At 44.0% G+C, this 12,473-nt stretch overlaps 1 protein-coding gene across 9 annotated transcripts in view; it reads right to left on the reverse strand.

Annotated features, from left to right (window-relative positions):
- Positions 1-12,473, reverse strand: part of LOC137352224 (N-acetyllactosaminide alpha-1,3-galactosyltransferase-like) — a 50,365-nt gene that overhangs the window by 16,705 nt on the left and 21,187 nt on the right. For 8 of the 9 annotated variants that reach the window (XM_068017463.1, XM_068017458.1, XM_068017456.1 and 5 more), the window contains 2 exons: positions 4,072-4,167; positions 1,740-1,877 (listed from right to left, as the gene is read on the reverse strand). In XM_068017463.1, the coding sequence (XP_067873564.1) occupies positions 1,740-1,877; positions 4,072-4,096 (163 nt within the window). In that variant the 5' untranslated portion in view covers positions 4,097-4,167. The remainder of the gene's footprint in view (positions 1-1,739; positions 1,878-4,071; positions 4,168-12,473) is intronic. The other variant, XM_068017459.1, reaches the window with a different exon arrangement.

Below are 12,473 nucleotides of genomic sequence, written 5' to 3' on the forward strand. Positions count from 1 at the left end.
CCTAGTGAGTATGCATTGCACCCGCTTTAAAACCTTAATATTCTTCCAATGGTGTAGAACCCAATATTGCATATGGTACTCTAAAATATCCAGGTTTTATGTAGGCGCATTATCTTTAGCTTTTATATTCTACACCTCTTGGAATTTTCAGTTTGATGAAATTTGTTTTTTCTTAAAAAAAAGTCTCATCTACGTAAGGAGCTACCTTTAATATCCTGTGAATACATCTTGCTCAGAATGCAAATCCTTACCTTAATAGGAGTTAAAAACGAGAACCGTGGAAACAACAGCACAGAAGGAGACGACTTGACACACTGCATCTGTGTCAGTGCTAGGTCTTCATTTAATAGGTGGTTAAGTAATTCATTTTGTGAGAGATACTAAATCATACAGATCAGCAAGGTCCCAAATTTGAATCTCATTTGCCTACCCTTCCCTCATATCCTTTCATATTCTTTATTTTCAAATACTTATCCAATTTCCTTTACCAGATTTAGGCAAATGTAGGAAAAGGGGCATTCTAGAAAATGAGGAATGCTACCATTGAGATCGGGCATGTGGCAGGACAGGTAGAATGCTTTCCTTTATTGGCCAAGGTATAGAGTTCAAAAGCAGAGATGTAATTCTGGAACTGTATAAATCGCTGGTTAGGCCACAGCTGGAGTATTGCATACAGTTCTGGTCACCACATTACAGAAAGGACATAATTTCTCTGCAGAGAGGGCAGAGGAGATTTACAAGAATGTTGCCAAGGCTCGAAAGTTGCAGCTATAAAGGAAAGATTGGATAGGATAGGGTTGTTTTCCTTAGAACAGAGGAGACTGAAGGGCGACTTAATTGAGGTGTACAACATTATGAGGGGCTTAGATAGAGCAGACAGGAAGGACCCGTTTCCCCTAGTGGAGAGGTCAATTACCAGGGGACACAGATTTCAAGGTGATTGATAGAAGGATTACAGGGGACATGAATAAAAACTTTTTCACCTAGAGGGTGGTGCGTGTCTGGAATTCACTGCCAGGAATGGTGGTGGAGGTGGAAACCCTCAATTCTTTTAAAAGGTACCTGGACATGCACCTGAAGTGCTGTAACCGACAAGGCTATGGACCAGGTGCTGGAAGGTGGGATTAGATTGGGTAGCTAGTTGTTTCGGCCGGCACGGACAGAACAGGCTGAATGGCCTCCTTCTGTGCTGTAATTTTTCTATAGTTCAATGGGCTGAAACCTAATTATAGCGTTAACTGTCATCCCAGATGACAGCAGTTGTCAGACTGTGGGACATCATTGCTTTGGGGGAACTTCTAGCCTCCTCGTGAGCAGGCTAAGCATCTGGTTTTGTCAGTTCAGCTTAGTGATATGGTTTGCACCTCACCAGCCTGTGCAAAATTTTTTCAGGACATCTGGCAAATAACCAAAACTGAAAATTTGAAACTAAAATAAAACAGAAAAATGCTGGAAATACTAAGGTCAGGCAGCATCTGTGGAGAGGAGAAATGGAGTTAATGTTTCAGACCAATGACCTTTTGTCAGAAAGCTGAAACTTAGATGCAACTGTTTCACTGTTATGAAATCTGCCTAGCAAAGTAAATGGAGTGGGCACCAGAATCTCCAATACAACTCTGAATTCCTTCTACTAGTAACTGTTCTATAAATATAAAAGGGGTATAATTATGTAATATCTCATATTAGGCATCGAGAGTTTGATGATGGCACTTCACACAGCACAAATTACAACAACATACTTGCCAACTGCAAAGACTGTGAGACCAATAACAATATTCTGTTTCTTGTACATCTCATCATAATACATGGGATTGAAGGTGCCGTCCCAAATGATTGGCGCTTTCCAATCTGTACAAGTCTGCACATCGGTTCTGCTCCTAAAGCGGGAGAAAAAAAAAGAAAGCCATGAGAAAAACCATTTCTCCTTCCCCTTTTCATGCCTCCCATGTTCTCTTTTCTTCAAGTAGGCACTGACACACGTTGGGGTATGGCTGTCCTCCTGTCTCTTCCCCCAACCATCCCAGTCAAAGGAATAAAGATATCATGAACATTGGGAATGGCTCTATGTGGAGAACATGGTGTACAAATTAAGTCACTCAGAGGTTTAGTTTGTACAATCAGAAGGAAGTTGGCGAATGTAGATTGGGATCAACAACAAGACAGTAGACAGTGTTGAATGAGTGGAGTTGGTCACTGAAATCAAGGGAGAGAGAAGAGGAAAACCAGAGTTCTGGGCTACACTCGAGTTAAAGGGGATGTGCCATTAACTACAACACAAAGTGATTTGAAACTACGAGCGTCATCAAAATAGCTTTTGTGGGAGGCCATGTGACAATAACTGGTTTTGAAATGCACAGCACCAATCTCTGTGAAAGACTTTGAAGATGTTGAAATGATAGATAATTCACCAAAAAATGTTTAAAATAAAATTCTAGAGTTATTATAGATAACAGGATTATCACTGAAAATTATACTTCAATGATCATGAATTAGATCTGAACTTTGATAGTTAACTATCATTTGACAAATGTTTGACAGTGTCAATGTGACAATGGTTACTAAAGTCCAAAGGCCAGGATACAGATACAGTCAGCCTCACCTCCAATACTAAGAGATTGGCCAAGTTACTGGGATGATCAGGGATACAGGTATGCTGATTAATGAACTGATTCAAAAGACTTGGCATTAGATTGGCTGATCAGTGATAGTGGAGAATGGGTGCCATTCCGATGGTCTATTTCTTTTATTCACAGAGAATCTTTATTCCAGAGACAAGTTAAAATTAGTAAGTTTTGCCTGACTGTTAGTGGAAAGGCTCTATAAAGCTATCAAGACTGACCATCCCACAGTAAGATTCCTGGGAAATCCCTACATCGAGTTTTCTTGCTAATTAACAAAAACTAACTTAAATGCTATGACACACTCGAAATTAGAGTTTTCACTAGTTGTGATTTGATCATGCTTATCCTGAACTCTATTTTTAAAACTGCTTGTGATATGCCCTGGGTAAAAGTGACTGGGAGAGGACATCATGGGAAACTTGTGATTTGGGCTTTCATTGACCAAAAGTTTTAATCAGCCCCAAAGGTTTTGCGAGGAACCAAATGGTCAAAAAGTGAACTTCAGCAGAAATCTAGCAGAGCATGAAAACAGATGGCCCACTGTATGGGAACTGAAAGATAAACACCTTTGTAGAATTCCAGGCCCAAATGTAGGTAGAGCTGAGACAAAATTACTGAGCACCCAGGCCCCCATATTTTTCTTGCTTTAGTCAAGTTTGGCATTGGACCGCTTATGAACTGATAGGCGTCTGAGCTTGGAAAATCAGAGATCCTGAGAACCTAACCTGGCTTGGGTGGGCAGTTCGGTACATGGCATCTTTTGTAATTGAGCCGTTCATATAATAGCGAGGTAATGATTGGGTTAAATGGTCTCCATAGGCTTTGCTGTATAAAGAAAGTATAAGAAGGGATTTCCTGAGCACAGCGATTATAAAGGTATTACATATCACAGTGGCTGTATCTTGGGTATGACCAGGGAGTAATTATGTGGAGATTGCACTTCTACCCAGGTATGATAATGCTATTGTGCTTTGATATTACTGCTCAGACATTAGTGTGTGCTAGTCTTACTTATACTGAATGAAATATAACCAGTCACCAATAAGAAACATTTCAGAACTTGAGTGTGAAGGGGTGAATCGGTTGACTGTTACCCTGCATCCCAACACCACTGAGTGGAGAGTAGAAAAAATTACTTGGCTCCTTCTCCGATCTCATGACATGTTTGAATATCAGGTAAGAACAAGGTCAATCACAATCAAGATGCCAACCACACCCACACGCCATCCACATAAGTGGATTATCTCACCAACTAGGCTGAAGCATGAATAAGGACCAATTACTTAAGGAACTGCCCAGCACCCATTGAGCTATACCCCAGTGGGGTTTGACACCTTCAAGAGAAGAGGGTAGAAAAATGCTTGAAAACATTTACATTTAATAGAATGTGAAACAGCAATCAAAATAAAATTTGTTAATGATTATAATTAGAGTTTGGAAAAGTATGTACCAATAATCCAGGTAATTATCCACATGGTTTCCAGGTTTTAATTTAAATCCTTTGGGCAAATGGCACACATCCATAGGAAGAAGCCCTTCCATAAACCTGGAATATTATTGAATACACAATTAGGATTGAATTACAGTAACTGATCATTAGATATGGCTGAAACATTTGAAAGCTACTTTAGTTAGAAGTGCAAGACTAAGTGAGTTTCAGTTTAAATTAACTTACCTTTTGTTTCGGCGGACACGGGGATTGCTGGGTAAGTAAACTTATATATTCGGGCAGTGGCTAAACCCGAAACACTACACGTGTAGTGTCTCCCACCCATCCTCCTCCTCTAACCAAAAAAAAGGACTCTTGTGTGGAGGGTTTGGTAAGGTAAGGTTTTCCTTTTTTTTTTAAATCTCTGTCAATTTAGCACAGAGGGGATGGAAGCTAGGGCAGTTGCATGCTCCTCTTGCAGGATGTGGGAGGTGAGGGTCACCACTTGTGTCCCTGCTGACTTCACCTGTGAGAAGTGCACCGAACTCCAGCTCCTCACAGATCGCGTTAGGGAACTGGAGCTGGAGCCGGATGAACTTCGAATCATTCAGGATGCTGAGGGGGTGATAGAGAGCAGTTATAGGGAGGTAGTGACACCTAAGTTACAGGATAAAGGTTGCTGGGTGACCGTCAGGAGAGGGAAAGGGAACAGGCACACAGTGCAGGGATCCCCTGTGGCCGTTCCCCTCAATAATAAGTATACCATTCTGGATACGGTTGCGGGGGACGACCTACCAGGGGAAAGCCACAGTGGCCAGGTCTCTGGCACTGAGCCTGGCTCAGAAGGGAAGGGGGGAGAATAGGAGAACGATAGTGATAGGAGATTCAATGGTTAGAGGAACAAACAGGAGATTCTGTGGTCGCGAACGAGACTCCCGGGTGGTATGTTGCCTCCCGGGTGCCAGGGTCAGGGTTGTCTCGGATCGAGTCCACAGGATTCTTAAGGGGGAGGGGGAGCAGCCAGAGGTCGTGGTACATATCAGTACCAATGACATAGCTAGGAAAAGGGATGAGGACCTGAAAAGCGAATATAGGGAGTTAGGTTGGAAGCTGAAAGGCAGGACGAGCAGAGTAGTAATCTCAGGATTGATACTGGTGCCACGTGCTAGTGAGGCTAGAAACAGGGAGCGAGTGAGGCTAGAAACAGGGAGCGAGTGCAGCTGAACATGTGGATACAGAACTGGTGTAAGAGGGAGGGATTCAGATATGTAGATCGTTGGGATACCTTCTGGGGAAGGTGGAACCTGTACAAGAAGGACGGGTTGCATCTGAACTGGAGGGGCACCAATATCCTGGGTGGGAGGTTTGCTAGAGCTCTTCGGGAGGGTTTAAAACTAGTTTGGCAGGGGGATGGGAACCGGAGCTACGGATCAGTGGATGGGGTAGCTGTTGAACAGGCGGATACAGAGTGCAGAGAGTCTGTGAGGAAGGTTAGACAGTTGACAGGGCAAAGTTGCAGCCAGTATGATGGGTTGAAGTGTGTCTATTTTAACGCAAGAAGTGTCAGGAATAAGGGTGATGAACTTAGAGCATGGATCAGTACTTGGAGCTACGATGTTGTGGCCATTACGGAGACTTGGATATCACAGGGGCAGGAATGGATGTTGGATGTTCCGGGGTTTAGATGTTTCAAAAGGAATAGGGAGGGAGGAAAAAGAGGTGGGGGAGTGGCATTGCTAATCAGGGATAGTATCACAGCTGCAGAAAGGGAGGTCGTCGAGGAGGGTTTGTCTACTGAGTCAGTATGGGTGGAAGTCAGAAACAGGAAAGGAGCAGTCACTTTATTGGGAGTTTTCTATAGACCCCCCAATAGCAACAGAGACACGGAGGAACAGATTGGGAGGCAGATTTTGGAAAGGTGCAGAAGTAACAGGGTTGTTGTCATGGGTGACTTCAACTTCCCTAATATTGATTGGAACCTCTTTAGTGCAAATAGTTTGGATGGAGCAGTTTTTGTCAGGTGTGTCCAGGATGGTTTCCTGACTCAATATGTAGATAGGCCGACTAGAGGGGAGGCTATGTTGGACTTGGTGCTTGGCAACGAACCAGGCCAGGTGGCAGATCTCTCGGTGGGAGAGCATTTCGGTGATAGTGATCACAACTCCCTGACCTTTACTATAGTCATGGAGAGGGACAGGAGCAGATGGGATGGAAAAATATTTAATTGGGGGAGGGGGAATTAAAATGCTATTAGGCAGGAACTGGGGAGCATAAACTGGGAAGAGATGTTCTCAGGGAAATGCACGACAGAAATGTGGAGGTTGTTTAGGGAGCACTTGCTGCGACTGCTGGATAGGTTTGGCCTGATGAGGCAAGGTAGGGATGGTAGGGTGAAGGAACCTTGGATGACAAGAGATGTGGAACAGCTAGTCAAGAGGAAGAAGGAAGCTTACTTAAGGTTGAGGAAGCAAGGATCAGACAGGGCTCTAGAGGGTTACAAGGTAGCCAGGAAGGAACTGAAGAATGGACTTAGGAGAGCTAGAAGGGGACATGAAAAAGTCTTGGCGGGTAGGATTAAGGAAAATCCCAAGGCGTTCTACACTTATGTGAGGAACAAGAGGATGGCCAGAGTGAGGGTAGGGCCGATCAGGGATAGTGGAGGGAACTTGTGCCTGGAGTCGGAGGAAGTAGGGGAGGTCCTAAATGAATACTTTGCTTCAGTATTCACTAGTGAGAGGGAACTGGTCGTTTGTGAGGACAGCGTGAAACAGGCTGATATGCTCCAACAGGTTGATGTTAAGAGGGAGGATGTGCTGGAAATTCTGAATGATATGAGGACAGATAAGTCCCCGGGGCCAGACGGGATATACCCAAGGATATTACGGGAAGCGAGGGAAGAGATTGCTGCGCCTTTGGCGATGATCTTTGCGTCCTCACTGTCCACTGGAGTAGTACCGGATGATTGGAGGGTGGCAAATGTTGTTCCCTTGTTCAAGAAAGGGAATAGGGATAACCCTGGGAATTACAGACCAGTCAGTCTTACGTCGGTAGTGGGCAAATTATTGGAGAGGATTCTGAGAGACAGGATTTATGATTATTTGGAAAAGCATGGTTTGATTAGAGACAGTCATCATAGCTTCGTGAGGGGCAGGTCATGCCTCACAAGCCTTATTGAATTCTTTGAAAATGTGACAAAACACATTGATGAAGGAAGAGCAGTGGATGTGGTGTATATGGATTTTAGCAAGGTGTTTATTTATTTATTTAGAGATACAGCACTGAAACAGGCCCATCGGCCCACCAAGTCTGTGCCGACCATCAACCACACATTTATACTAATCCTACACTAATCCCATATTCCTACCACATCCCCACCTGTCCCTCAATTCCGCTACCACCTACCTATACTAGGGGCAATTTATAATGGCCAATTTACCCATCAACCTGCAAGTCTTTTGGCTGTGGGAAGAAACCGGAGCACCCGGCGGAAACCCACGCAGACACAGGGAGAATTTGCAAACTCCGCACAGGCAGTACCCAGAATTGAACCCGGGTCGCTGGAGCTGTGAAGCTGCGGTGCTAACCACTGCGCCACTGTGCCGCCCAACTGACTGTACAAAAATGTTGATGACTATATGGAATAGAATGTTTGGGAAGTCAATACTCACAGATACTGGCAGTGAACTAAACAGGGAGCTGGACAGATATTGTACTAAAGGAGTAGGAAGGGTGGACAGGTGAAATTTTGAGACCGTCTGATAAGGTTCCCCATGGTAGGCTCATTCAGAAAGTGAGGAGGCATGGGATACAGGGAAAGTTGGCTGTCTGGATACAAAATTGGCTGGCCCATAGAAGACAGAGGGTGGTAGTAGATGGAAAGTATTCAGCATGGAGCTCAGTGACCAGTGGTGTTCCGCAGGGATCTGTTCTGGGACCTCTGCTCTTTGTGATTTTTATAAATGACTTGGATGAGGAAGTGGAAGGCTGGGTTAGCAAGTTTGCCGATGACACGAAGGTTGCTGGAGTTGTGGATAGTGTGGAAGGCTGTTGTAGGTTGCAATGGGACATTGACAGGATGCAGAGCTGGGCTGAGAAGTGACAGATGGAGTTCAACCTGGAAAAGTGTGAAGTGATTCATTTTGGAAGGTCGAATTTGAATGCAGAATACAGGCTTAAAGACAGGATTCCTGGTAGTGTGGAGGAACAGAGGGATCTTGGGGTCCATGTTCATAGATTGCTCAAAGTTGCCACCCAAGTTGATAGGGTTGTTAAGAAGGCATATGGTGTGTTGGCTTTCATTAACAGGGGGATTGAGTTTAAGAGCCACGAGGTTATGCTGCAGCTCTATAAGGCCCTGGTTCGACCACACTTGGAATATTGTGTTCAGTTCTGGTCGCCTCATTATAGGAAGGATGTGGAAGCTTTAGAGAGGGTGCAGAGGAGATTTACCAGGATGCTGCCTGGACTGGAGGGCATGTCTTACGAACGAAGATTGAGGGAGCTAGGGCTTTTCTCATTGGAGCGAAGAAGGATGAGAGGTGACTTGATAGAGGGGTACAAGATGATGAGAGGCATAGATAGAGTGGATAGCCAGAGACTTTTTCCCAGGGTGGAAAGGGCTATCACCAGGGGGCATAATTTTAAGGTGATTGGAGGAAGGTTTCGGGGAGATGTCAGAGGTAGGTTCTTTACACAGGAGAGTGGTGGGTGCGTGGAATGCGCTACCAGCGGTGGTAGTAGAAGCAGATACATTAGGGACATTTAAGCGACTCTTGGATAGGTACATGGATGATAGTAGAATGAAGGGTAGGTAGTTAGTTTGATCTTAGAGTAGGTTAAAGGTTCGGCACAACATCGTGGGCCGAAGGGCCTGTACTGTGCTGTACTGTTCTATGTTCTATGTTCTATGCTCTAAGCATTCCCCTAGCTGAGCTATTACTGTGCTGCTAATAACACTGGTATCAATCTAATAATGTGGAAATGTGCCCAAGTATATCTTACTCACAAAATCTAACTGGGCCAGCTCCCACTCTAGTAGCTTCCTCCCAAACATCTGCTAATGGTTTCCAGGAAATACCAGCTGAATGATTAAATTAGTCAATCTTTTCCAACGTATACTCTGGAGAATGCATTCGAGAATCAATTTCAGTCCATCAAACTACTAATGGGGCAACTGATGAAAGCACTTTAAACAGGGGTGTTGAACCTTTTGGGGCAGTGAGCTGGATCCTTGGGATGCAACAAATGAACTGCCTCCAAACTATGCTACAACATTAGTGTGAGCTGCTTCACATCAATGTGTTACTAATACATCTTAAAACACTCCCTTTCAATTTCTCTCTCTCGTGTCTACTTCCCTTCTTTCTGTCCCTTCACCTGTATTCTCTCCTCTTCCGCCTTCAATTCCATTACTTTCTACATTTACCTTTGACTCTTTCCCTTTTCTTCTCTATCCCTTTCTTCCTTTGTTTTTACCTCTGTTGCTGCAACTGAAAACAGCAGCCTTGGGACTCGTGTGAGCGGTCAAGTTACAGGTAGTGACTGCAGCACTGGTTGCCACTGCATCTGGTGCAGTGGCATGGAATATTAATGGTGCTGTTCTTTGCTATGGTGCTTTGAAAGTCCCTTGGTCCGGAGCTGCCTGTGTGGATGTCAACTGGGAAAGCAGGAGTGCTGGCAACTTCAGGTTCAGCTTTTGCAGAGTGGTCTACATTGATCCCCACTGGCGACATCTCAATTTTCAAATTCTCATTGTTTTCTCAAATGCTGCCATGGCCTCACCCCTGCCCTGCAAACTCCTCCAACCCTCCAAGATCTCTGTGCTCCAGTAATTCCTGCCTCTTGTGCATCGATTTTAAATCACTCCACCATTCCCGGCCTTGCCTTCAGCGACAGAGGCTCAAAGCTCTGGAATTCCATCTCCAAACCTCTCCATTGCACTGTCCTCCTTTAAGATTCTCCTTAAAACCTACTTCTTTGACCAAGCTTTTGGTCACCTGTTCTAATATCACCTCATATGGCTCGCCATCAAGTTTTGCTTAATTATGCTCACTGCATACCTTGGGACATTTTATTTCATTAAAGGTACATTATGAAATGCAGGATGTCACGAGCTTGCTGTTTCAAGGTGGGCCGTCCTCCTTTCTGTTCTGGGTCCAAGTACTATCCTCGATAAGCGAGATGGCCTGAGTACTATTAACATGAAGTGCTCAGGCTGAAAAAAAACCCACAATGGCAGAAACTGTTGATCCACAGGAGTGCTGCAGCCTCATCAATAGGAGGACGTGAAATGCCCTTGCACTCTCAACAGGCTGCTCTCCTTCTTAGCTTGGAACCTACAGTATTGTGGACTCCCAAGGGGGAAAAAAGCAATGCTGCAGAAACAGAAAGTACCCGCCAATCCACTTATCCCTGCAGGAAGGCCAGTAATGCTGCTTGTGGTTTATTTTTATTAATTCCCACCAGATCAGATCAGCAGTATCTACTGGCAGGAAGGCAGATGACTCAAACTTGATGTCAAATGAAAGAAACCAGTGATGGTCTCTCCCTTCATCCATTTAAAGCAAACATCTTTACATTACCTATATGCTCAAATGAAACAGATGAGGCAAGACTTGCTCACCTTGGGTGTTTATTAGCCCACTGCTACAGTGTCAAAGGGGAGTACTGTACTTTAAATAGCAACATAACCAGATCTATGTCTGTTTGTATTTGTAGGGCAGATACAAAATTATGGAAAAACAACGTTGCTAAGGATTACTAAACAATTCTATTTGGTCTCGGTGCCCACCTCTTACAAAAAACCATATTCATCGCTATGGTGGATAATGTGGATAAATGTGAGGTTATCTACTTTGGTAGCAAAAACAGGAAGGCAGATTATCTGAATGGCTATAAACTGAGAGAGGGGAATATGCAGCAAGATCTGGGTATTCTCGTACATCAGTCGCTGAAGGTAAGCATGCAGGTGTAGCAGGCGGTAAAAAAGGCAAATGGTATGTTGACCTTCATAACGAGAGGATTCGAGTACAGGAGCAGGGATGTCTTGCTGCAATTATACAGGGCCTTGGTGAGGCCACACCTGGAATATTGTGTGCAGTTTTGGTCTCCTTATCTGAGGATGTTCTTACTATAGAGGGAGTGGAGCGAAGGTTTACCAGACTGATTCCTGGGATGGCAGGACTGACATATGAGGAAAGATTGGAGTCAGTTAGGATTATATTCACTGGAGTTCAGAAGAGTGAGGGGGGATCTCATAGAAACCTATAAAATTCTAACAGAACTTGACAGGGTAGATGCAGGAAGTCCAGAACCAGGGGTCAGAGTCTAAGGATACAGGGTAAACCTTTCAGGACTGAGATGAGGAGAAATTTCTTCACCCTGAGAGTGGTGAGCCTGTGGAATTCGCTACCACAGAAAGCAGTTGACGCCAAAACATTGAACGTTTTCAAAAAGGAGTTAGATATAGCTCTTAGGTCTAAAGGGATCAAAGGGTATGGGGCAAAAGCCAGAACAGGTTACTAAGTTGGATGATCAGCCATGATCATAATGATTGGCGGAGCAGGCTCGAAGGACCAAATGGCCTACTCCTGCTCCTATTTTTTATGTTTCTATGTTTCTCTGGTGCAAGCTGTCCAATCAATGCCTAATAAAGGGGGTGTGAGAACTGAGAGATATGGGGCTGTATGTGCATTAATCTTTGAAGGTGATGGTTAACAAAGTATATTGGATCCTGGACTTTGTAAATCGAGGCATAGAGTATTGTGTCCATTTCTGGGCACATGTTGAGGACATGAAAAGCTTTGAAAAATGTGCAGAAGAAATTTACGAGAATGTTTCCAGGGATGAGGGATTATAGTTGCGTGGGAAGAATGGAGAACCTGGGGTTGTTCCCCTTAGAAAAGAGAAGGCTAAAAGGAGATTCGATAGAGGTGTTTAAAATTATGAAGGGTTTAGATGGGGTAAATAGCAAAACTATTTACAACGGCTGAAGGGTCAATAACCAGAAGGCACAGATATAAGGCAATTGGCGACATGAGGAGAAGCCTTTTTAAAAAAAAACACAAGTGGTTAAGATTTGGAATGTACTACCCAATAGGGTGGTGGATACAAATTCAACAATAGCTTTCAAAAAAAGAATTGGATAAATACTTGGAAGGAGAAAACATTATAAGGATGTGGGAAAAGAGCTGGGGCACACTTGATAGGCCATATAATCTCCGTTTGTACCATTATGTTCTATGATTTGACTGCAGTGTGATTCAGAAATACAGAAAAGGTGCCTGATATGGACTTCAGTGACAACAACAACTTGCTTTTATATATCACCTTTAATGTAGTAAAACATCCCAAGGCTCTACCCAGGAGTGTAATCAAAATAATTTGACACCAGCCAGGAGATAGTAGGACCAATAATCAAAAGC

The sequence above is a fragment of the Heterodontus francisci genome, chromosome 37 (genome assembly GCF_036365525.1).
Source record: "Heterodontus francisci isolate sHetFra1 chromosome 37, sHetFra1.hap1, whole genome shotgun sequence".
Classification (NCBI taxonomy): domain Eukaryota; kingdom Metazoa; phylum Chordata; class Chondrichthyes; order Heterodontiformes; family Heterodontidae; genus Heterodontus; species Heterodontus francisci.